General features: G+C 41.1%; 1 protein-coding gene across 18 annotated transcripts in view; it reads left to right on the top strand.

Annotated features, from left to right (window-relative positions):
- DLG2 (discs large MAGUK scaffold protein 2) overlaps positions 1-27,112 on the top strand; it is a 1,447,004-nt gene that overhangs the window by 743,545 nt on the left and 676,347 nt on the right. Inside the window, exon 1 of one of the 18 annotated variants that reach the window (XM_074956016.1) lies at positions 10,268-10,418. The exons of 16 other annotated variants lie outside the window; for them this stretch is intronic. In XM_074956016.1, coding sequence (XP_074812117.1) covers positions 10,341-10,418 — 78 coding nt within the window. In that variant the 5' untranslated portion in view covers positions 10,268-10,340. Of the gene's footprint in view, positions 1-10,267; positions 10,419-27,112 lie in introns of those variants that run through there. One more of the 18 variants, XM_074956025.1, reaches the window with a different exon arrangement.

The raw sequence follows: 27,112 nt of genomic DNA, 5'->3' as shown, positions 1-27,112 counted from the left end.
TCCATCATGGTGAGCACCTAGGCAGGTGGGTGTGTCCAGGCAAAGGAGATCAGCTCCTGAAGTCCTTTTCCCCAGCTCAACACTGGATGTTAGGGGAAAGTTCATTCAGAATCTGCTTACATACATATACATGCATTCATAACCATAACTTTTATACAGCTCATGAGTATTCAGTTCTGTGCTTTACAAACTTTCATAAAAGATCCTACTCAGTTCTCTTACAGTAGAATAACTTAGTATGCAATCAGTTGGTTGAATTGCTTATTTTTATAGGGGATTTTTAAAAGTGAGGTATGAGCATTCACAAGTTGTCAGTGTTTCAAGAGGCAGGTTTGGGGTATTGGTTGAGTTCCTAGACCGTATTTGCAGAAGCAACCAGGAGCATGCAAAAGCTGCTCCAGACTCTTGAAACAGTGAATTCAAAAGCACAAATAAGCTGGAGGTACAAGTGAAGGGGTTGAAGCAATATCCAGTGAGTAGGTCTCCTGCAGCCTCAGTGGTGAAAACAATGTAGCCTGTTCAGTACTGTGGGAAGAGTTGGGGAAATATAGGATATTGTTAGGTGGCCAGAATGTTATGGGTGATAGCCCTTCAGGGTCACACTACTATGTTTGTACAGAGGAGGAATCAGCTGCTCTTGCCCCTTTCTGTTACCATGCTGTCTCCTGTCTCCAAAGTCTGCTTCCGGATGGCAGGGGGAACTCCCTCTTGGAAGAGAATAATCTCATTCATACAGGAGTTTCCAATCCCCAGTGAAATTCTTACCTTTTCCGAGTCTACCATCTCCCAAGGGAGACAATCTCTTCTAGGGCTGCTTACTGTGCATGGTGGATGAGTAATCTGCTTTGTCCATTAAGGTGGAGCAAATCATTCCCTTTGGTGTGTTTGTTGGATGATGTGATGGTGTGGAGAGGCTAGTACTCCAAAGAGCACAGGAGAAATCTGTCCATGCTATCTGGGAGACCCTTGCTCAGCCATGAAAGAATGGGTGAGAGGCATCTTATGCACCCACTTGACCATGTATGCCCATGCAATTGCTGCACATAATCTGTCGCTTTTAAGATTTAACCCCTAACTAATACAGCAAATCCATTCATAGGTCTAACTCTGAATCCAGCAGAATGAACCAGGGCTCCTTTGTTCCATGTTACCTGCTACTAAAACAAAAGATGAGAGGTGGTGGCTTTTCTCACAGCTGATGTGTAGGTGGCATCTGCAAAAGTGATATATGTCCTTGATCTGAGTTTTCGCCTTCAAACACCATTGAAAGACTAGAACATCCACCTAGTCTTGAAGGCCACCATGTTTGCTAATTTGCATATTATGAAACTAACACTTTTTATTTTTGATCATGGCTGTGATAACCCACTGTTCTTGGGCTTCCAGCATTGGTCAGGGCAGAGCAATATTGTCATCTCCATGTGCTCAAAATCATGAGTCAGACCCCGACAAATCAGGAATTGACTTCAAACTTGGTGACTTTAAAAAACCGAAACAGGAATAAGTTATGTTTTCTTTTTATTTGGCTTCTGAGGCTTTAGGTGACACAAGTCATGTTTTTCAAGCTTTTCCCATCAGCTTTGAGGGCTAGAAACTTTTTTTTTAATATGAAAGCTGCGATCTTTGTGCTGTCGCTTGATTTTGGCAGCTGCCTTTCTGAAATAACATGAAGTTCCATGAGACTAGTGATAAAATTGCTGAGTTTGCAACACTGGAAGAGCCTCTACGCTGGCACTGAGGGAGTGTCAGATTAGCAGTTCATTGTCTCAGATGTTGAGAAATATTTACTCTGATCTCTGCCCAGTCCGATTTGGTGAAATAAGAGAATTTTTCTATTAACCAGTGGACAATTTTGTCTGTCATATTAGGTGGTAGAGCAACTGGCCCTTGCCTTCCCTTAAGCTTGCAGTTCTTGTTGGCCCACAATGACATTGAGAATCATTCTTTTTAAATGTTTCTGAAGGCAAACTTGCAGGTGATTATTATTATTAATTATTGCAGGTGATTATTCTTGTATGCTGTATAGGTATTCCCATGTCACCTCGGAACCATTTAGGAGTGTGGTTTTGTCACATTACTTTCTGCCGGATTCTCTGAAACTGAAGCAAGGAGACAGCACCTTTAGTTCAACCCACTGCAGAAAGCAGAGTTCCTTTCCACCTCCTTCCCAAGACCTATCCAGATTAAGGGGCTAACATGTTACCACGCTTTGTGGAGCTGTTTATCCTGGCACACTCCTGTCTGAAGAGCAAAAGATTGATCATGGCAAGCCAAGTGTTTTTAATTCAAAATGTGTCCAGCCAGGGTCAAACTGTCCCTTATTTGTTTTGCATTCTGCTTCTGCAACAGCTACACATGGAAAGTGAAAAGCTACTACGATATTGCCGGGGTGGTAGGGAAACAAGGACCAATTATGTGCTTTTATGATACTCTTCCCTCCTTTGTTAGGGGCTTTTCCATCGGTTTCAAGGGTAGCAAGATTATTCCACTGTTTCCATTTTAGCACATAAATGCCATGTGAGAGGAATGTTGAAGTGTCTGGAGTGACAATAGCTGATTTGGCAAAGGGATGAAGGTGGATTGCTCATCTGTGAAATTTAGAAATAAAAAGTAAACTATTGCCTGGAAATACCATCACAGAGCAGAGAGTTTTTTAAAATTCCATAGGCTGAATTCCAGGTGAAGGCTGATGGCCCATACAATTTAGACTGCCAGTGAGCATTAGAGCTGGTCAAATGTTCTGATTTTATGATGAAGAAAGCTTGATAAATAACTTGACAATTTCAGCCACCAAAAAAATCTTGGGGTTCTTTGACCAGTGATGGTTCTGTTCAATTGACTTTCTTCTCATGGATGACAGAGCAAAGTTGTATGCAGTGCAGTTGTAGCTTTGTTAGGAAGGGTTCGAATGAGGAGAAGAAGGTGTCTTGGTAAAGAGGTACAAACTGATTTTTATGGCAATTACAATGGACCCTATTCCACTATGTAATGGTGTGAGACTCACCACCATGGCGCCTCCTGTTGGCCATTCTAGAATTAGCTCAAATCCTTCCGCAGGGCACCCTCCTCCAGTGGTGTCTCGCTCGCAGTTACTCCCGCTTTTCTGTCTCCACCACTCTGTGACCCGCGTCGCTCCCCGGGCCATGGCGTCCTCTTCTGGGGCAAAGCCCTCCGGCTGTGTCCCGCTCAGCTGTCTCCCCCTCTTTTGGGGGAACCGGCAGTCAATAGTCCAGCTACTTGCCTCAGTGGCTTGCTACGGTTACCAGCCTAGTCCCTTGCTCCAGGGGCAAACTGCAGTCTGTGTTGGTCACTTCCCTCAGGGCAAGTGGAGGCAGCCCTAGCACCTTATCTGCCCTTCCTCCAGGGCCTCGGTCTGGAGCCAGAAGCTCCTTCTGCTCTGCTACCCTGCCCAGCACGGCTCTAGCCACAGTGCTCCTAGGCAGCCAGTCCTTCTCCCTAGCAGGCCAAGGAGAGACTCTCTGCTCTGTTGAGAAGTCGTTATAAATGGCCCCTGCTGGCCCTGATTGGCCGCTGCAACAAGCCACCTCCCAATTGGCTCGCTTAGTGAGCCCTCCTCTAACTGCGCAGGTTCCCTCTGGCCTGCTTTAACTCTTCCCTCCTGTGTGGGGCAGCCGCCCCACCACACACTGATTTGATCAGAGTCTCTACAATTACCTTCACTTTTTGACAGTAGCACCACGGACAAAGGCTTGGGCTAGTTGCCCGTATACTGTCCTGCCTGACCCCCACCCCCCAGTATATATTCAGGTGGCTAGCCAAAGTGGTCACTGCCTTAACTCACAGGGTTGTTGTGAGGATAAATATGTCAAAGATTGTGAGGCATTCTGATATTTCAGTGATGGGGGCCATATACGTCCTAACATAGATACATAGATGGTAAGAGTATGAGCCTCCTCTCGCTGAAATTAATTGCATTCTGTTCATTTATACATGGCATTCATCACCATTGTGTCTGAATACTTTCCAAGAAGTGCCCTAGCAACATATGCGACTAGCATTTGTCATGTGTGGTTTATTCTTTCTCTTTCCCTCCTCAAGGATAAAGTGTGGGGGGGGGTTATTATATTTATTATTTTTTGTTATTTCACCATACAAATACAAGTCTGATGTTAACAGTATACTCCTTACTTTCATTTGTCGCAAGAATGTGAGCAGTTTAATGGTAAATTAGGGTTTTTCAGTGCCACTTTTATTTTGTACTGTTTACTTTAACTGCTGAGAGAAACTTTAACAAGTTTCTCTGATAGAAATTTTTGAAGTTATTTGGGTACTTTTGACAAACTTACACTGAACCGTAGGCAAAGGTAAGAGCAAAACTGGCGTTACTAAAGTTGTTGGGTTTTTTGTTTTTTTTAAAAGGTTGCTAAAGTTTGCAATGTTAATTGTGTGGCTCGCTAGAGTTTCCCAAGCACCAGCAGATTTTAGAGTGGAAAATCAATTTCTAAAATCAAAATTAAGTACCATAGTTAAGTCTGTCTCCACTCCAAGGCTTAACAAAATAAAAGAGGAAAGGAGAGAGAACTGGCTAAGTTTAAAACTTTCCTTGTTCTCTTATACTATTATGCTGCATAGTACCAGTACACCAAATTGCAAGCAGTAGCTGCCCATAATTTAAGGGTTACATTAGTGCCAGGGATGACCCTTTGTTGTAGTTGAGTTTCAGAGGCGAGAATCTCTAGAGCAAAGTGACCCGGCACAAGAGAAGGGCTATAGGAGTTAGAGCCAGGAAAACGAAAAAGAAAAGAAGAAAATGGGCCACTGCCTTCCTCAGCATCCACCATTTCATCTTTATTGCTTTTCAGTTTCTTGCTCCAACGTTCCTTTCATCTGTTTTCCCTTCTCCTTCTGTCACTGAGTCACAGGCCCAGTGCTCTGGAACAGCTCTCTATGAAGCCAGCCAGGACTCTGGGGTAGCGTGACTCCCCTCAGGGCACGCTGTCCAGAGCAAAAAGCCTCCTCAGCTATAGCCTTCCTGGGTCTGACCTTGGAACATTCAGCACCCCTGTTCTCACCATGTACTTCCCGCAACGGGTCCACCTGGATGGGACCTTGGGGAAGCCAGATGGGCCCTGCACCCCAATTCTGCATTCGGCAGTGACTCTCAGTCAGCGTGTAAAACAGAAGGGTTTATTAGTTGACAGGAACACAGTGTAGAACAGAATTTGTTAGCACAGAAATCGGGAATTTCCAGCAAAGCCCATCTTGAGGGGATCCAGGGTGTGGAGCCTCTGGACTCCCTCCTCTGGTCCCAAACAGGAGACTGAACTGGACCCCACTGCCCGTTGCCCCTCCTCCTGGTCTTTGTCTTGCTTCCTGGGCAAAATGTCACCTGGTCACATCCCCTTCCTGGTTCTCAGGTTACGAAGGGCACTGTCCATTGCTTATATGCAGGCAGCTGGGCAGCCTCCCCTGTCCTCGAGGGCCTCAGCAAAAGTGACACACCATTATTCCCACTGCCTATGCTTTGGTGCAATATGCAGGGAAACTGAGGTACGCACAGTATTCATGCAAAACAGTAAGACTCACGTACAACATAACAAGGGGGAAAACCCCACTTTGTCACACCTCCTCTTTCATTTTTATTAGAACAAGTAACTGTAAATCAGAACTCCTGGGCTCTATTCCTGACTCTGCTACTGACTTGCTACATCACCTGTGATGAATCATGTAAACTGTAAACAATTTCATTTCCTCCATCTATAAAATACCAATCTGACAGTGATAAAGTTTAATTTGTGCATGAAACTATTGAGCTCCTCTAGTGAAAGACTTTACAGATGTGCAAAGTATCATTATTAATCATTGTTCTATCTTCCCGATCATGAGGAATTTAGAATCTTTGTAGATAAGGCAGAGTGGGTTTTAGCAGTTGCTGAGGCAGACATAGTCACTTCGGGCATGTCTAGGAAAAAATGCTGTTTATAATAGAAAGGAGGAGGGGTCATCCTGTAAGAACCCTGTATATAGCAATGAAACCAGACTCTGAAAATGCTCTCCAGAGCCGCTGTCTACATTGGCCTTTGTGTGAGGTAGGCATCTAAGAGCTGGGCTCTCAAAATAAGTGGCACAAGCACTTCTAGATGCACTGACTAGTACAGCTTTTCATAACCCTTCACAACATGATGATGTTGTATTGGAAGATCAGCTGGAACAATAGCATTCTCAAGGAGGGAAAACTGATGGTTGAATACGATCAGTCCAATCCATTTCTGAAATCTCCTGGTTTGTTCTCTTCCTCTCTTTCTCCTCACACCCTGCTCTGCCTGATGTGAATTGATAAACCCAGGGCTGGGGTTACTATACAAGCTTCATTGGGAGTAGCAGAAGCTCAGGATCTGTCCAGGCCCTAAATGGCTAACCTTTTCCTAATATGGCTGTTTTAATATTATTATAGAAATTGCTTTATTATATGGCTAAACTTTATTTTTAATTATCAACTTCATCTGTGATGTATATACATTTTGTCTATTGTGTGTGTTTGAATAAACACACGCTGGCAGGAGCGCAAGAGGCTATTTTCTACACTGCGTGCGCACACACTTACTATAGAGATGACATGTATATTCACCACAGCGGGGATGACATCACCACTTGTGCATCCCTTAACAAGTGAAGATGAATGCCCTGTCTCAAGCTAAGCTGCACTGCTTTATATGTGCTGTTTAAGTACAATGGAACTATTAAAAATGAAAAAAGAGGCTGTCAGTCAAAAATGACATATGAAGTATATCAACAAATAGCAAGGTGTTTGAAATAATTGTCTATTTCAATACTTTGAGCATCACTTGCCATTTATTTCAATACTACAGGTGATGTCATGAGAATAATAGGATTTTATCAGAGGCAGCAATCAACCACTTCATTTTGTTTGTGCATCCACAGATTTGTCTACAGACTAGCTCTGCTCACATAATCCTGAGAATCCTATTTAATATATGGTATACATGTGAACATTTGATTGAAAGCACCCACTCATTCCCAGCAAGAAGCCCCTTGTAAAATTTGCTCTTAACTGATTATCTTGTATTGGCAATTGTAGTCTTACACAATCACATGCATCTGTCTGTCCTTGAACACAGCACTTCACTGATCAACCTATAGTACTTATTCCTCCTGTGAGCAGACCACAGCTGGGAGCTCCAGTTTTCTAAAGCAGTACAGCTTGTAACATCTCTGTAAAACAAGGCTTTGTTATAGTTACAGAAGAAAAAAATCGGGAGGTACAGATCCCATTAAGCCCACTTTTGACTATTTCTGAATGCTTAGTTTATGAAGGAACTGTAATGAAATGGTTTATAATCTGACCATTTCTTTTAGTATACCTTTTGGGATATATGTGGTTTTGAGTTTTAGAAATACATTTATAATTCTTCCATTTCTTTTACCCTCCCTTGTCTATAACTTTTTGGGTCGGTGGAGGAAATGATCTCTCTACTATGCTGCCTTGTTTTTCTTCATTAAGTGAACAATTTTCTTTTCCTTTCAATGGGGCTTTGCAATTTTGGCTTTTGTTTACTTCATATTTTTGTGAATAACAGATCAGTAATGCCACTAATGAAGCCAGCAGTAAGGCATGAAAATAAGATTTGTCTTTGAACTTGGATTTCCTCTGTTGACTGGCTATAAGCAGCTGTGCATACAGAAGAATAATACTGTAAATTCTATATAAATAGTGGCTTTCTTTCTGCCTCTCTCTCTAAAAAAGATGAAGAAATACATTCACATGGAATAGTACTCAAGCAATTTCAAAGCATACTTTTTTGGTGTCTAAAACTTGGTGGGGGAGTAATGTTCCAGTATATGTGTATGTATGCAAGTAGGATTATAATTTGCATGAAAATTTATAGTGTTGGTTAAAAAGCATCAGAGTGACATTACTTTTTCTTCCTTCTATTTTTCTGATCCGTGGCTACTCCTTTTTAAATATGAGGTCTTCAGTTTTCTGCAGACTCTTCCAGGGCATTGTTCTTTTGATGAAGGTTAACAATCCTTTCCAGGAGGATTCACCTCACAATGCAAACCCCCTGAAGCTGGGTCACTCTGCATACCCCCCTCCTCCTGCGATTCCAAGTTGCATTGTGTAGCACACCCCGATTATAAGTTGATGTAATCAGGGCTGAATTAATCTTTTTTGTGACCCCTAGTACCTGGCCTGTGGCCGCGCCCCCACTTGGCCTCTCTCTCCCTAGGCTCTGCCCACAGCTCACATGGGGGAAGGGGGTGGAGAAGAGTGAGAGGGGGAGTGGGCGAGGGGGCAGAGAGGAACAAGCAGCAGGCGAGGCCTTGGGGGAAGAAGCTGAGTGGGGGCAGGGTCTCGAGGTGGAGTGCGGAGACACAGGGTCACTGTCTGGGCGATGGGGCCCCTTCTGAGTGTGGGCACCATGCCATTGTAAACGCAGCACTGGAATCTAATCAGTCTTTGCTCCTTGGAGATTCAACTGTCCTTTCTTTAGAGTCCAGCGGGTGGTGGGGAGAGGAGAACGGTACTATGGGACTGGTAACTCCCTTTCAACATCCTCACTCCAGATATGCCAGTTTTTGCCCAATCTTTCTGATGACCTGGCTTGTAATGTTAGGACTGACCGGATTAACTAGGTATTAATTAAGTTAATTAGAATTGGTTGGCAGTGTAAAAAAAAAAGTTTCCCAAAGATTTCACCAGACACTAAAATTTTAGTTAGAATCTTTCAGGTTTGCATAAAAAAAAAAACTCCCAAGAAACCTGAATTTTTTGCCAAAAACAGTTTTTTGTGAAAATTTCTATGCACTTTACAGAGGAGTCTGTATCACTATTTCCATTTTACAGGTGAGAAAACTGAGGTGCAGGGAGTTGACGGGACTTATCCAATGTCACCCATCAGGCTAGTGCTCTGTTTTGCATGGACATTTTTTGACCAGCCATATGGCTGGTGTGGACACCAACATGTGGCTGGGCTGTGCATGGGAGTCTTAAACTGGGGAGGAATCCTTTCCTTTCCAAACTCTTAGGCCCTGAAGCTTTACTAGATCCATCTCCATGGAAGCTCTTGTGCATTAATTCCAAGGAGTGCAGTAGGTACTGGAACGATTTAACAGTCTGCTTACTGGCCAGTCACTGCTAATCGTGAATTGTCCCAACCCTCATGGCGGGGCAGAAGTAATTCCTGGGTGTGGGCTCCACAAATTCTACCCCTGCATGGTTCTGTTACTTCTTAGCACTTCTATAGCCTTGGGACGGGGAGAGCCTGGGCTGGGATTTGTCCTATGATGCTAATTAATATCAAATGTGAAGCCCTGCTGGAAACCCTGTAAGTTTATGGCTTGAAAACTGCCCTTGGCTGGGAGGAACATCTGGTTGTTTTTCTTAAATCTGCAGCCAAAAAGGATATATTTCTGCCTAATGCTTAACAGAGAATTTAACAGCAAAGCAAATGGAAGGGTTAAAGCCGAGGTATGTGGCAAAAGGAAAGCAGCAGATTGTTGTTTTGGTGTAAAAAATAAGCATTTGTAAGCATTTCACCGCTCCATGTAAAATAACTAGTGATCAAAGGAAGAGGAGCAAACAAAGCTGAGATAAGGCAGAACTTAAAGAGCAAATTTAAGAATGTCAGTTTCTTGTTTCATAATGAATGAGTTCACATAGCAAAGATCCTCAAGTGAGTCTTACATCTCTTAAAGCTACATTTGGTATCAGGAAATAAATTGAATGGATGTTATGTTTTTTTAACTTGTCAACTGAAAAACCGGAGAGAAATATATACAACTTACAACAGTGTGATCAATGAATCAGTTCACTCATTTCTCTTTCATATTTTAATTGCATTTGGCCATGTAAAACACCTGTTCCTTCATCTAATAGTGAATATGCATTCCTATTCTATCAGCACTTCTGCCCCTTTTGATTAACCTGTGGTACTGCGTATCTTGCATTGAAACTGTTGTTCCTGTCAGTGCATCCTAGCAAATGAAAAAGAATCAAAGAGTTAAATTTCAGAACACAAGAAGCAGGAGGTGAGCTGTCTGCTACACTAGTTTACTGCAGCTTCCTTTCATACTGACACACATGTAGTTTGTGGTGACAGTGCTAAAGAACTGCAGACAGGCACTTAGCCGACTGGATGTGAGCTGGATGCAAAGATGCCTCACCCTGGACCTCCTGCTGGCAGTATGTAAATACACCTGCAGACTGGCCATACAGGGTTTTTCAGAAACCACTATGAGAGGAGCTGAGAAAGCAACAGCGTAGTAGTGAGACCTTTACCATCATTAGACTTGTATTTGAGCTCTGGTGGAAGTTTATTGTGCTGCATATCCAGACTGAAATCTGAACAATCACTACAATGTTTGCCTCTATTTGGTATGCCAAGAAGCTGGGACGCAGGTTTGTGCATAATGCCAGGAAAGCAAAAATAGAGAAGGTATGTTCTTGGTGGGAATATTAGCCTTGCCTCTCATGTAAGATGCCTGCTACATACTGTAGTAGATCTGATTGGGTTTTTTAATAAACTGAAAAAATGACTTATCACTATTTATGTGATTTCATGCAAACATTCTTGATTCATGTTTCTGTGCTTGTCAGTTTGTTTAAATGCTGAAGAGAGAATCATTTCCAAAGTCTTCATTTGAAAAAATAAACAGCTGTACATCTGGTTCAGGGAACACTCCAGTAAACTTGTTGCTGTGCTGCATTATTTTTATGACTACATTAGGGTCTGAAACGACGATTGCTTTTTGCTGCTTGTATATATTTATCTAATATGGCACCAATCAGAACGGAATATGTTAAGTGTTAAAATGATTGAGGATTTTATTTCATGGTACTTGTTGAAATGTTGTATTGCAGCTTGAATCCCTCCTATTTAAATAGGAAGTAGCTATATTAAAAATAAATGGCTAACATCGTATCCATTAGTCATTGGTTTCTAGCATTATTTCTTTACCCTGTTTTTACATCCGTCATAAGATCATTTTTTATAAAATGTGTGACTGTTTAACCAGCTGTTTTCTGTGATGCCTCTGTCATCTTTCCCTGAAGAACAAAACTTAAAAATGTGTTAGAATTTACAGTTAAGAGCACTGGGACTAAGTCTTCCATTTTGATTTATAGAAGGTATTTATTTATAAGATCTGTAGTCCATCTTTGTGTTGAATTAACAGAATGATAGACACCATTTTTAAAATGGGACGATTTCACCAAAATTAGAACTCTGAGGATTAGGTTGGGGACAACCGATTGAACTGTACAGCGGTAAAGTTGCCTTCATTACTCTCATGTGATGGCTCCCTTGCTTTCTTTTGTCTTTGATGTAGTAAAAGGATTCATAAAAAGGTTTCTTTATTATTTCTTTGGCATTTCTTTGTAATATAATCACAGACCCTGCATGCACAATCCTCCTTCATCTGAATTCATTGGTAGCTGAAAACGCTCTTTACCTGGAGCAAGTGATAACCAGAAGTAAACTGTTTTTATGATTCTGGGGGGAGACTGCCCTCTCTTTCCAAGATTCCAGGTGGCAAAAATGCACAGCACCAAAGCTATGGCAGATTGTACCTTAAACATCAACATCCTAGAAAATTATCTCGAAATCCTATTCATGTGATAATTTTTTACTCATTCTTATGGGGGTCCTCACAAATTCCATTTTCTTAATGTGGGATTTATCATTTTTTTGTTACTCTCACTAAAGCAACCATCTGTGGTATCATATAAACTCCTGTGCTAGGTGTGTTTTGTTTGTGGGAGGGAGAGGGAGAAATAAAACCAACAAGTAAGCCTTGACTACCTCCTCCCATGGGAGCCTCCACCCTCCCGTACCCCAAAATGGTAGCTGAGGGATTAAGTATCCATTGGACAGAGACACATTCAGAAGTTTTAAAGCTGGTCTAGAATGCATTATATAAAACAAATGTGTGTACTTTTTTTTTAAATCTTATTGAACCTCTATGGAAAAGTACAATTGAATTTAATAGAAAACGGCATTCCTGCTATAGAATTCTATTGCTTAGTTTAAAATAATATTCAAATATAGTAAACCTATCACTACCTATTAGATTCTTAAGTTATTTATAGAATAGCTTTGTAGAAACCTGTTGGGTTAATCCCTATTCAGTTCTATAAGGACTTCTATCAGGCAGTTGTGAACCCTACTGGGTTCGATGGTATTCATGTTTGAGAGCTGCTGTTGACAGTTTTGTGCGGAAATGCTTACATGAGCTCTGGGCCAGTACGTTCTCTACTGGAATTTCCTAGGAACCAAAATACAGAACCATGCTTGTGCTCAGATTTCATTCATCTTTATTTTTGTCTTGATTATTGCCATGGATAGGATTCATCCTTCAGGCTTCATTCCATACGCAGTGCTTCCAGTGACTTAGAACTCCTTTCATAAATCACCATGATGTACCAGTAGCAGGAGGAAATCCACGGCCTAGTATGGCATGTAGGTTTTCCTCTTGCACGCTAGCGATGATCGGAAATGGATAAACACTGACATCTGCAGTCCAGTAATTTTGGTAGCAGGGAAAAAATGATTTGAAAACATGACGGACAATAAGTAAATGAAAAAAGCGTCTGACTTTTTTTTGGTAAGGTTTACGTTATTGGCGCTGCTCAGTTGAAAAATCAATATAACTATTAGCTCGTTTTGCCTTGTTCAAATATTTTTACCTGAAAACAGAGTTGATATTTTTCTGTGCGCACTCACGATTTAAATTAGCTATACTTTTAGTAACGAGCCGTTCAATATAATAATCTAAACCCAAAGATTTTACCAGCAAATGTATGCAGAAAAAAGATAATAGTTTGTCGTCTAAGTCCAGGCACTAGAAACAGGGAGAACTGGGCTCTGTAACGGTCTCTGCCATAAATTTCAGATGTCAGGCTTAACCTTTCTGAACCTCAGTTTCCCCATAAGTAAAAAACAGGATAATCCTTGTCTACCTCCACTAGCTTCCCTTAAAAATGTTCCAATTTTCTCTTCAATAAAGAGAGGCATTTTGAAAAATTGTAATAATTAATTGTATTTTTTTAGTCTGTAAACTCCTTTGGACATGGACTGAGTTTTATGTATGTATAGCACCTAGCATGGTGGGGACCCAATTCTGATTGGGACTTCTTAATACTATATTACTACTACTAGTGCTGCTATGAAGTCGTTATATAGTTAAGAGGGAAGACTGCCAATATTGAGAAAAGGTTACTTAAGACAATTGGTCTTGCCTGTGAGACTTGTGTAATTAAAGATGGTAAAGTACTTTGAGGATGTACTGGGTAGACCCTGCTGGTTCGCTTTCAAATAATTGTTTGAAACAGTACTACATACGGAACTTTTAGTGTGCACCAGCAGGTTCTACGGAGACCAATTAATTAATGTGCAATATGTTAGTGCACTTTGGAAATCACACCCCCCATAGTGCATCACACCCCCATAGAGCATGTTACCCTACCATGTAGACAAGTCCTTTGATTGATAATTTGAATTTTTCTCATTAAACTGCAATCAGGCAAAAATCAAGAGATGTTAACTTCATGTGGTTAAGCTGTAAAAATAAGTATTGCAAATGACTGGAAGTGGTGCAGAAAGGTAACTGAGCAATTAATCCATTTGATTTAAGATGAAAACTAAAGATCAACACACAGTGGAGTGGAAGATACTCTGATTGTCATACTATATTTTGTTTTAAAAGAAAATTACTTTGTGTGGGGACACTTTATTATAGCAATGATTCCAGTGAAATTTCTTTTAATAGTACGTTTGCCAAAAATACAACTTTTGAGGCACCAAAACTGTTTGGGTTGATTTCAGTGTACAGTTTTGGCTGAAAAAACTAAACTAAAAAATCCACAAAGACTTAAATGTTGAAACATTTGATTTCAACATTTTCAAAACAAAAAGTGGCAACATTTCATTTCAAAATGACAATTTCAAAAGAAAACATTGATTCAGAATAACGTTTTGGAAATGAAATATTGATTCAAATTGACATTGCTAGTGGAAAATGTCATTTCAAATGGACGCAGTCTAAATTTTTCTGGGATTTTTATTTTGGTGAGGAAAAAATAATAATAAAAAAAATCAATTTGTTAGAAACTAACCAAATATTTTTCTGGTTTTTCAGTTCACCCACCAAATCAAAAAATCTATTATTTTCTTAAATGTGTACATAAAGTGATGAATTTTCACAAAAAGGCAGTAAAGAAAAAAGTATATTTGTTTCAAATGACTTGTACTTCTTGTTTTTCTAATGTTGAAGTGCTCTTATTTATTGCCTTTGCAATTCTAAGAACCTCTCTCCTGTAGTTCACAATATGAGCCACCTCATGAGAATGCTTCATAATATAACGAAGACAGAGCAGATGTTATATAAACGTATATAAAATGCAGATAGTGTCAGATTTAGAATTTCTCAAGAAAACAGCTACATAATGAGTGGTGGAATTATAAATAAAAATGAAATATGTTCAGATTTTGAACATTATGAATTCCCATTGAAGTAAAAGGTTTTAAGTAGGGCTGTCAAATGATTAATCGCGAGATTAAAAAAATAGTTGTGGTTAATCACAGTTTTAATCAATAATTGAATACCAATTTAAATTCAGCATGGAAGCATCTCCTCTGGAAAGGTGGTCGAAGTATGAATACAAATGTTTAGTATATCTGGCATGTAAATTCCTTGCAATGCCAGTTACAACAGTGCAAATGTGAAGGCCTGTTCTCACTCTCAGGAGATCTTGTAAATAACAAGTGGGCAGCATTATCTCCCGTAAATGTAAGCGAACTTGTTTGTCTTAGCAATTGGCTGAACAAGAAGTAGGACTGAATGGAATTGTAAACTCTAAAATTTTACATTGTTTTTGAGTGCAGTTATGTAAAAAAAATATTTATAAGTTGCACTTTCATGAAAAAGAGATTGCACTATAGTACTTGTATGTGGCGAATTGAAAAATATCATTTCTTTATCTTTTTATAGTACAAATATTTGTAAAAAAAAAATATAAAGCACTGTACCTGGGCTGAGAATCAGCACCTCCAAATCGGAGGTCATGCTCCTCTCCTGAAAGAAAGTGGACTGCTCTCTCTAGGTGAGGCGGGGAGCAGCTGCCTTTAGTGGAAGAGTTCAAGTATCTAGGGGTCTTCTTCACAAATGATGGTAAGTGGGAGCGTGAGATTGACTGGTGGATTGGTGCGGCGGCAGCAGCAGTGATGTGGGCGCAGTACCAATCCGTGGTGGTGAAGCGGGAGTCGAGTTCTTGGATGAAGCTCTCGATTTATATGTCAGTCTACGTTCCCATCCTCATCTATGGTCATGAACTTTGGGTAATGACCAAAAGGACAAGATTGCAGATACAAGCAGTGGAAATAAGGTTTCTCCACAAGGTGGCTGGGCTTGCTCTCCGAGACAGGGTGAGGGACTCAGCAATGCAGGAGAGCCTCAGAGTAGAGCCCCTATTCCTTGGCTCGAGAGGAGCCAGCTGAGATGCTTCAGGCAACTGATAGGGAGCTTCTGTTGGAACTCTACCAGGCACATCCCATGGGGAGGAGGTCCCGAGGCCAACCCAGGACATGCTGGAGGGATTATATCTCCTGATTGGCCTCGGAATGCTGGGGAATCCCCCAGGAGGAGCTGGAACCTGTTGTGGAGGAAAGGGAGGTCTTGTCCTCCCTAATGTTCGTGCTTCCGCCACGACCCTCACCAGGTAAAGCAGCATAAAGGAGGGAAAAAAGGGAAAAAAAATCCAAAAATATTTATAATAAATTTAAATTGGTATTTTTAACAGTTGGTGTTTAAATTTAAATTGGTGTTTAACAGTGCAATTAAAACTCATGATTAATCACAACAGATTATTTTTAATCTAGTTAATTTGTTTTGCTTTAATTGCTTGAGTTAACTATGATTAATTGACAGCTCTAGTTTTAAGTAAAGCACTTAGAACGTGATCCAAAGCACATCGTGGGCAATGAGTGCCTTCTAGTTGACTTCCATTGCCTTTGGATCAGGACCTTGGTATTGAAGTATGATGATGTATTTGGTACTAGTTGTACTTTTGCTTTTTTGGAGGTTAAGGATTGGCTACAAAAACAAAACATGTAGGTATTTACAAAAAGACAGAAAAAATATTTCCTTAAAAAAGGCTGATAAAGCTGGAGTGTGTAATTAATGCAATTCTCTAGAAATGCACTAGCAGTCTTTGGAAATGTTTATAGAATACAATCAGTGGTGTGACTAAATGGTGATTCACAGATTCCAAGGCAAGAAGGGACCATTTTGATCATGTAGTCTGACTTTCTGTATCACCCAGGCCATAGAAGTTCCCCAAAATAATTCCTTTTGAAGTAGAGACCATCTTAGTATGCGATTTAAAAATTGCCAACGGTGCACTACAGCATTTGGTAATTGTCCCAATGGTTAATTATTCACGCTTAAAAATGAATGTCTTAGTTCCATTCTGAATTTGTCTAGCTTCAGCTTCCAGCTATTGGATTGTATTACACCTTTCTCTGCTAGATTGAAGCTCCCACTATTAAATGTTCCCTGTGTAGGTACTTGGACTGTAATCAAGTCACCCCTTAGCTTTCTCTTTGTTAAGCTAGATTTATTGAGCTCTTTGAGCCTATCCCTATAAGGCATCTTTTCTAATCCTTTAATCATTCTTGTGGCTCTGCTATGAACCTCCTCCAGTTTATCAACATCCTTCTTGAATTGTGGGCACCAGAACTGGACACAGTATTCCAGCAGGGGTTACACCAATGCGCTATTTTTGCATCCAAACATTGTGTTAGCCCTTTTGGCCAGAGTGTCACACCACCAAATCTTCTTTCAGAGTCGCTGCTTCTAAGGATGGCCTACATTCTTTGTTCCTAGATATACACGTTTACATTTAGCTGTATTAAAATGCACATTGTTTGCTCGCGCCTAGCTTACCAAGTAATCTGTATTGCTTTGTATCAGTGAAACTGTCTTCATTATTTGCCACTCCTTCCATTTTTGTGTCCTTGGCAAACTTTGCAAGGGATGATTTTGTTTTCGTTCAGGTCATTAATAAAATATTAAATGGTGTAGGGCCAAGGACGGATCCCTGTGGGACTCCATTAAAAACATAGCTCAATTCTCCATTTACAATTACATTTTGAGATCTATCAGATATCCAGCTTTGACTCCATTTAATGTGTGCCATGTTAATTTTAGATCATCATAGGTTTTTTAAATCAAAATGTCATGTGGTACCAAGTCAAATGCCTTACAGTAGTCTAAGTATATTACATCAGTGCTATTACCTTTATCAACTGATTCTTCATGGCAGAGTGTATATCCTTAATCTCTCTCCTGTACCTCTATTTTTAATGCAACTTGCCTTAACAGTAGGCCAAATTAGGGCAATGTATCTTCCTTTAAACCCTTTTTTATTTACAAGCAGCTCTCCAGCTAGCTAACTTGAGATAAGTGAGAGAGATTAATTCATACCAGTATTTACTGACAACAAAAGCACAGAAACCATACACACAAGAAATGTGGAAAACAATTCAGATGAACAAAATTAATAAAACATCAACTTAGGACATAGGCTCTCTTATCTCTAATTAGTATTATCTCTCTTCAGTATTTAGTTACTCTGCTTGTACATTTTGCTAACCTGGACCTTCCAATAGTTGCTCGGTCCTCAGTAAAGCTGATTATAATTTTGTAACTAAACTTTTCTGGTTTAAAAAAAATTCTGATTTGTCCAAAACATAATTTGGTATGGGAAAGGATCAGTTTTGATTAAATTTTTGTCAAGAAAATTTCTTGGGTCCAGGATGGAACTTCTATTAAAAACCAGAGGGAGAGGCTCCCCCTCCCCAAAATTACCAGTAGTCAGGGCTTGTACATGCCTCATTCAAAGCAGGAATTTGAATCTGGGTCTCCTACATCCCAGGAGGGTGCCTTAACTGTTGGCTATTCTAAAGTTGCTCACTCTCTCTTTCGCTCTAGTTTTTGTGAAAAACTGTGGAAGGTCTTGTGTTTGCCCCAATGCCGAAGGGGGGGGGTGGGGGGAATCTTTGTAGGGTGGGGAAAATGTTTTTTGCCCAGATGATTTCACTGGGGTTCCAAAGGAGCAATAGAACCCACAGACCACCAGTGCCTTTCTTTAGAACTTTGCGTTAAAGACAGGGCCGGATTAATGCAGGGGCTTTAGGGGCTGCAGTCCAGGGCCTCAGGCTAAGTGGGGCCCCGCAGGCTGGATGCGGCCCGCTGCTTCTTTTCATCCAGCCCGTGCCAAGTCTCTGTGCCGTGGGCCAGACACCGGTCCCCGAGCCTCAGTGCCCCAACCCCCCCAGGGCTGGAGCTGCAAGCACTGGCTCACTGATTTGCCCCTGTGGCCCCTAGGCGAGGGGCATTCAGGGAATCTCTGCACGCTGCCTCCACCTCCAGCACCAGCTCTGCAGCTCCCATTGGCTGGGTACCATGGCCAATGGGAGCTGCGGGGGCGGCACCTGTGGGCACAGGCAGCATGCACCATGCAGAGCGGCCTGACCCCTCTGCCTATGGTCCGGACATGCCGGCCACCTCGGGAAGCAGATCAGCACGGAGCCAGGGTAGGCAGAAATCCTATCTTGGGTGGCGGCACAGCAGGGCTAAGGCAAGTGCCTCCTGGCCAGAACCTACACGCTGCACCTCCTCCTGCACACCTACCCCAGCCCAGACCCCCCTCCTGCACCAAAACTCCCACCCAGAGACCACACCCCAAACCTCCTGCTGTCCCATCCCTGGTCAGAGCTCACCCCTTCTCACTCCCCAACTCCAAACTCCCAGGGGTCCCATAAAATCTAATAGCTCCCGGCCCACAGGAGAATTAATCCAGCCCTGGTTAAAGGCAAAACATGTTTTCTACTTGGTTGCAGTCAACCCCCTATATAACGTTTTATCCTTGTAACAAATCCACCTCCCTGTTTTAAAACCTCTTTACTAAAGGATATCTTGTATAATTTCCACCAGCCTTGAGGAAGGGAAAGAATGCAGTTGTGCTCTTATAAAGAAGACCAGGGAACAAATTGTAACTCACTCATGAGTGAACACCTGGAGTTAGGGGAAGGGAAAATTGCCATACTGATTCATGTCACCTTTGCAAATTAATTCCAGTTCTGCAGCTTCATGTTGGAGTCGCTGCAGAACTGGAATTAATTTGCAAACTGAATACCATCAGAGTAGGCCTGAATAGAGACTGGGAGTGGTTGGGTCATTACAAAACCTGAACTTAATTTCCCCAATACTAATTTCTCCCTACTGTTACTCACACCTTCTTGTCAACTGTCTGTAATGGGCCACTCTCTTACCACTTCAAAAGTTATTTTTCCTCCCTTGGTATCCTGCTGTTAATTGATTTATCTCATTAGACTGACCTCACACTTGGTAAAGCAACCCCCATTCTTTCATATATTTATACCTGCTCCTGTATTTTCACTCCATGCATCTGATGAAGTAGATTCCAACCCATGAAACTTTATGCCCAAATAACTTTGTTAGTCTCTGAGATGCCACAAGGACTCCTCGTTATTTTTGCTGATACAGACAAACATGGCTACCACTCTGAAACATATCACCTTTAGTACTTCTTACAAGAGCAGATACCAGCTTTATCACATTCCACTGGAACAGCCTTTTAAATGTTCTTTGCATGCATTGTATTTTATGGATTTGGGGAGATGCTCCCATCTCCCTACAAAAGGATTTGTGCAACTAATTCTCCATTTGAAAAGGGTGTTAATACTCCTGTGTCAAGTATCAGGGAGTAGCCGTGTTAGTCTGTATCCACAAAAACAACAAGGAGTCCGGTGGCACCTTAAAGACTAACAGATTTATTTGAGCATAAGCTTTCATGGGTAAAAACCCACTTCTTCAGATGCATGGAGTGAAAGTTGCAGATGCAGACATAAATATACTGACACATGAAGAGAAGGGAGTTACCTCAGAAGTGGAGAACCAGTGTTAACAGGGCCAATTCGATCAGGGTGGATGAGGTCCACTCCCAACAATAGATGAGGAGGTGTCAATTCCAGGAGAGGCAAAGCTGCTTCTGTAATGAGCCAGCCACTCCCAGTCCCTACTCAAGCCCAAATTAATGGTGTTCAATTTGCAAATGAATTTTAGTTCTGCTGTTTCTCTTTGAAGTCTGTTTCTGAAGTATTTTTTTTAAGTATAGCTACTTTCAAATCTGTTATAGAATGTCCCGGAAGATTGAAGTGTTCTCCCACTGGCTTTTGTGTGTTACCATTCCTGATGTCCAATTTGTGTCCATTTATTCTTTTATGTAGGGACTGTCTGGTTTGGCCAATGTACATGGCAGAAGGGCATTGCTGGCACATGATGACATATATAACATTAGTAGACATGCAGGTGAATGAACCTCTGATGGTGTGGCTGATGTGGTTGGATCTTCTGATGGTGTCACTAGAGTAGATATGGGGACAGAGTAGGCAATGAGGTTTGCTACAGGGATTGATTCCTGGGTTAGTGTTTCTGTGGTGTGGTGTGTAGTTGCTGGTGAGTATTTGCTTCAGGTTGGGGGGCTGTCTGTAAGCAAGGACTGGCCTGTCTCCCAAGGTCTGTGAGAGTGAGGGATCGTTTTCCAGGATAGGTTGTAGATCGTTGATAATGGGCTGGAGAGGTTTTAGCTGGGGGCTATATGTGATGGCCAGTGGTGTTCTGTTATTTTCCTTGTGGGGCCTGTCTTGTAGTTGGTGGTTTCTGGGTACCCGTCTTGCTCTGTCAATCAGTTTCCTCACTTCCCCGGGTGGGTACTGCAGTTTTAAGAATGCTTGATAAAGATCTTGTAGGTGTTTGCCTCTGTCAGAGGGATTGGAGCAAATTCGGTTGTATCTTAGGGCTTGGCTGTAGACAATGGACCGTGTGATGTGTCCTGGATGCAAGCTGGAGGCATGTAGGTAAGTATAGTGGTCAGTAGGTTTCTGGTATAGGGTGGTGTTTATGTGACCATCACTTACTTGCACTGTAGTGTCCAGGAAGTGGATCTCTTGTGTGGAATGGTCCAGGCTGAGGTTGATGGTGGGGTGGACATTGTGGAAATCTAGGTGGGACTCTTCAAGGGCCGCCTTCCCGTGGGTCCATATGATGAAAATGCCATCAATGTAGTGCAAGTAGAGTAGGGGCGCTATGGGACAAGAGCTGAGCAAGCGTTGCTTTAAGTCAGCCATAAAGATGTTGGCATATTGTGGGGCCATGCGGGTACCCATAGCGGTGCCACTGACTTGAAGGTATAAATTGTCCCCAAATCTGTGTTCGCTCATCAGTGTGCCTGTTGCTTTAGCACAATAGCATCAGTAGGGGATTAAGTTTGATTCCGGATTGGAGGTGGGTGTGGTGGTGGTTTGGCCTTAATTATAAGTTTTTTTTTCTTGTATTGAGATATAATTCAGATCCACATGGCAACTAAACTTGTGGGGGTTTTTTTGTAATTGTCTATAAGGCAGTGTATATGATTACTAATACATACTGGTGGGAGACCCTTCTTAGGTAGAGGTGGGTTACAATCATAATAAAATGAATCCAAATAGTCCTCAAAAAATACAAGAGTAAATCACGAATAATTTATTATGCATCCACGTCTTAAAGTTAATCCCTGTGCAATCATTTATTCCCTTATGAATTTAGCTTTTTCTTAGAAGGAGTTTTTGTGTGTGTATGTGCATCCCTGAGTGGGTCACTCCATGTGTTGCTCTGTTTCCACCTGCAGGGTGCTCCCCTTCATAGCCACTGTCCTCACAACTAAGGAGTAGTAAAGGGGATTCTTGTTAAAGTCAATCTGTATTTCTCCTTCATTGGCTAAAGAAGTTTTTGTTAAGCAACTACTGGCACACCCTTGCTATGGACTGGCGTTCCAGCTCTGCCCTACTCCAGTGGGTCTAGAGGACTGGCATTGGCAATTGATCCTAGCTAGATGCTTCATATGGTAATGCATTGCATTTCCACTGTGCCACCAAGACTGCTCTGCAAACTCATATTTGTGTATAATATACAACCATGCTTTTTAATTTATAATCAAGGTGGTCACTACCTTGATATCTTATAAAATAGCTTAGTGTTATGAAACTTTCCGAAATAGTAGTTGTAATTTTTCAACTTAACTTTCACCTCAGTCACATAAAAACAAAACAAAAAGAAACAGAATGGCATTTGGAAAACCACTTCCACACCAATACCTACATTAATTGCTACTTTGTGTGCTCACGCTGTGACTTAAATAGAGTCAGTCTGGATGCATTTCTAATGAATAACCAGCTTTATTACCACCAACTACAGGAGACTGTTTTTCTAAAAGGAAGAAAAATAATTTTCTCTTTGTATTCTATAAATAATTTGTTCATGGTATTCACCTTCTAAAATATGGTATAATGAACTGTATTTGGAATTTAATAGGATTTTTTCCTGCTTAGTTGATAGCTATATCAAGTTCAGTTAAATCCCGGTGTGTAGCATTGTGACTATAATGTTTAATTCAAATGTTTCCCATTATTTATTGAAATTTGGGTTTTTTTTGCATATTTCTGCAATTTGCAAGTGTATTATGAAAATGGCTTGTGCAATACACAAGTGTAAATATCTTTGGCCTCAATTGTTCTTCTGTGTCTTCCATAAGCAATGCAAAATATAGCATAATAAACTACTTGTTTGACTTGGGTTCTGAATTACACTTGGCATCTCTAATATGTATGTAGATATAGATCAGGTTAATATATTGACAAGAAACACTGTCTAATGGAGTCAAAGCTTTCTGAGAAACTGATATGAGAATTCTAACTGTAGTTTCTAAATAAATTATATTGGGCCTGATTCTCATTTATACAAAAGCCCTTTGACACCACCCTGACAGTGGTGGTTGTAAATATAATTTGCGTCTAATCTGAGGTCCCTGTGCACTGCCAGAGAGGTGTAAAAAAGGACTTGGTGAAAATTAGAATTGGGCTTATTGTGATCTCAATGACTCTCTGTAGGTAACTTTTATAATAATGCAGGCACAAAGAGAAACTGCAGAGCTACAATTCATTTGCAAATTTAACACCATTAATTTAGGCTTGAATAGGGACTGGGAGTGGTTGGCTCACCACAAAAGCAATTTTCCCTCTCTTGGTATTGACACCTCCTCATCAATTATTGGGAGTGGACCACATCCACCCAGATTGAATTGGCCCAGTCAGCACTGGTTCTCCACTTGTAAGGAAACTTCCTTCTCTTCATGTGTCAGTATATTTATGCCTGCATCTGTAATTTTCACTCCATGCATCTGAAGAAGTGGTTTTTTTACCCACGAAAGCTTATGCCCAAATAAATCTGTTAATCTTTAAAGTGCCACCGGACTCTTCGTTGGTTTAGCTAATGTGGTAACAAACCACTTTTCCTAGTGAAGACCAGTCCTAAGTGTTCATGTGAAACATTAGCTTGACACCTGTGCAGACATCAAGTTGTCTTCTTGACCACAGATCACATATAACTGAAGAAACAGCTGAGCTAGCTTCCCCTCCATTCTTTGTCTCAATCTTGTTCTGGAGTGATGTTCTCTAGGTATAGGGAAAATACTCTCCAGATCATGTGTAGGCTTTGGCTCCTCTTCCGAGACGACCAATAAGGAGATTGGGTACAGTAGAACCTCAGAGTTACGAATACTAGAGTTACGAACTGACCAGTCAACCACACTTCCCATTTGGAACCCAAAGTATGCAATCAGGCAGCAGCAGAGGGGGAGAAAAAGCAAATATAGTACACTACTGTGTTAAACATAAACTGCTAAAAAACATAAGGGGAAAGTTTAAAAAAAAGATTTGACAAGGGAAGGAAACTGTTTTCTGTGCATGTTTCCTTTAAATTAAGATGGTTAAAAGCAGAATTCTTCTTCTGAGTAATAAAGTTTCAAAGCTGTATTAAATCAATGTTCAGTTGTAAACTTTTGAAAGAACAGCCATAACGTTTTGATCAGCGTTATGAACAACCTCCATTCCTGAGGTGTTCGTAACTCTGAGGTTCTACTGTAATGCTACTTTAGGTAGCTCTTTGTGTAAACTGGACACCTATGCAGTGTTAACTGGTCTATGACCATGCTCCTTTCCCATAGTCCACCAATGCAATAACTTTGTCACTATCAGCCTTTGCTGGATTTGAACAGCTGACCTGCATGGCATATGCTCCAGTACCAGTCCTTCAGCCAGCTAGTATATTGCAATCTACCTTTCATTCACTGGTTCTCCTACTTTATGGACAGGTGTGGATGTAAAACAATCCCCTCAAAAGTTGGAATTTAGCTTTTGTTATGCAACACACAGGTTTGGACATAAATTAACAAAAACCCCTGGTCACTACTACCTTGACAGGCACTTGGGAGATGGGGCAAGGTCACATCGTTAGGATAATGACTCTAATTGAAAAGCAGAGATCTTCTGAAAAAGGAAAAAAATAAACACTTCCAGATGCTGTTTTGTACTGAAATAATATAAAAATTGTCAGTGTCTCTAAAGCTATGGAAAATCTGCTTAAGACAATTACCCTGAGATAGGATAATGAAGACACAGTGGGATTCAGATGCTAAAATTTGTGCTAATATTTGGTTTGTACTGTGTAATCTTTCTAGATTGTTAGCTCTTTGGGGCAGGGACTGGATTTCTTTTTTCACAATAGTGGGGGCTCAACAAATATTAACTGTATAGAAATAACACACAAGTTTGATGGTGAGGAAAAATGTTTTGTGCTTTTCACTGTACTTTGGCTAAATGGTTCAAAAAAGACAGAAATTATTGATGGATAAGGTTTATTTGACCTCTGCAAATCTTTCTTTCCCCCAGAATTGCATGAATGTTTTCTAGTCTGCTTTTGGAAACAGTTTCCCTTAAGGAGATGATCTACCCATGCTACTGGTGGGTAAAACTTTCACAGTGCCTAAGAATCATGTTCAAAAGTGATTTGAATGCTGTGGTGCTATAGCTTAGAACCGTAAATGTCACACATGCCTAAATAAAAAAATCTGCCAGTTAAAATATAAAACTATCCTAATTAGAGAGTTGGGCGGGGAGGAAACCTGCTTCATTGAGACCATCCCACCGCAAGTGCAGGATATACTCCTTCTCAAGAGTATCTCTCCACTATTAAAAAGACACTAAGGCCATGTTTACACGGCCCTGCATTTTGGACTAAGTGGGTGTGAATACCAGTCTGCACCAAAATACTGCACTGTAACTCTCCTGTGTGGGTGCTGTGGATGTGAAATTGAAGGTCCTGAGTTCACAGTATTGTACAGTAACTCCTCACTTAAATCATTCTGGTTAAAGTTGTTACGTTGCTGATCAATTAGGGAACAAGCTCGTTTAAAGTTGCGCAGTGCTCCCTTATAATGTCATTTGGCAGCCTCCTGCTTTGTCCACTGCTTGCAGGAAGAGCAGCCCATTGGAACTAGCTGGTGAGGGTTTGGAACCAGGGTGAACTGGCAGCCCCCATCAGCTCCTCGCTCCCCTAAATTCCCTGTGCAGCAGCTGCCCAGCAGGCTATCAATTGCCAGCAGTTCAGCTGTCCCTCCCCGCACCGCCCTGTGCTGCTCCTGCCCTCTGCCTTGGAGCTGCTCCTGGGAGCCTCCTGCTTGCTGTGTGGGGGCAGGGGCTAGAGGGGGGCTAATGTCAGAGTGTCCCCCTCTTGCCTGCTCCTGCACCCCACTTACCCCATCTCCATAGAGCAGGGGGGACACTCAACAGGGCTCAGAACGGAGGGAGCTTCCTGGCAGCAGCTGCAGTCTCAGCTTGCTGATTAAGTATGGTGACCCCACCCTTAAGTACACTGCCTTGTTAAGTTAAAGGGGCAATGCACATCTCTCTCTCACACACACACACTCACACACACACGGTGTGTGTCTCTGTTTCTGTCTGCCATGCTGTCTCCCCTCCCTCCATTCATGCTGCCTTGTAGAGTGTGAGGCTACATTAACAACAATAAGTTAACCCTTGAGGGCTCAGCCAGTTGCTAGTTCATCATTTAGCAGTAAGGCATTCCCTGGGAAATATCCCACCCTCATTGTTTGTTTAAAACTTATACTGTGTGTGTGTGTGTGTGTGTGTGTATATATATATATATATATATATATATATATATATGTATTTATTTATTTTGTCTGGCAAAAAAAAAAATCCCTGGAACCTAACCCCCCCTATTTACGTTAATTCTTATGGGGAAATTGGATTCACTTACCATCGTTTCGCTTAAAGTCGCATTTTTCAGGAACATATCTACAATGTTAAGTGAGGAGTTACTGTAGTCCTCTTTGAAGTGTAGACATACCCTAAACCTAAGACTTTTCTTGAAAACCTTCACTTTTCTTCTGTCCTACACATGCAGTAGTTCCTTAGTAGTTTAGATAGGCATTTCAAACCTATTCTCTTTAAAATTACTCTGGGGAGTTAGGTATCAGTAAGTAGCAGGCCAAATTACACAACTGATGCCGCATGTTGCGAAGTACACGGTCCTTTGCTTCTCTGGTAAGGAAGAACATGCAAACAGGAGAGTGTTTCCTACTGCTCCTTTTAGAAATTTCCCCTCACTGCATACAATGCAATTAAGCCTTTTGTCATTAGGAAAAGGATTTAATTTCAACAGAGCACCTTCAGCTTTGCTAAAATTAGTAATTAAATATTTAGTTGTGAAGTAAATTAGGCATGTCATGTGATCCCTGGAAAGCGGGCTCTTCATTTACTGCTGCATAAATGTTTTACAAGGTGCTGTATTGTTTCTAGTAAATTAATAATGAAGATTTAGATTTTAACTGATTTAATATAGGCTAAGACGGAATTAAATTCTGGACTGGAGATAAAATTGAAATAAACATCTTTGGCAGTGATCCCAGCTGTACTGGAAATCAAGAATCAGGCACTGATTGGAGGAAGGGGGGCAGGAGGTGGGGCATCAGAAAAATTGGAAACATTGAATGAGAAATATTTTCATCTCAAGCTTGCAAATGTCTTATGACCTGTAATACACTTTTATCATATGGCAATGAAAGTTAACAGTATTAAGAGCAAATTATCAGGTTTCTACAAGCCATTAAAGAGATGTGAATTATAGAAAGAAAAGAAGTTTAGTAACTGGG

The sequence above is a fragment of the Natator depressus genome, chromosome 1 (genome assembly GCF_965152275.1).
Source record: "Natator depressus isolate rNatDep1 chromosome 1, rNatDep2.hap1, whole genome shotgun sequence".
Taxonomy (NCBI): Eukaryota; Metazoa; Chordata; order Testudines; family Cheloniidae; genus Natator; species Natator depressus.
Note: the sequence above shows the minus strand (reverse complement) of the source record. Positions and strands in the feature narration are given on the sequence as shown.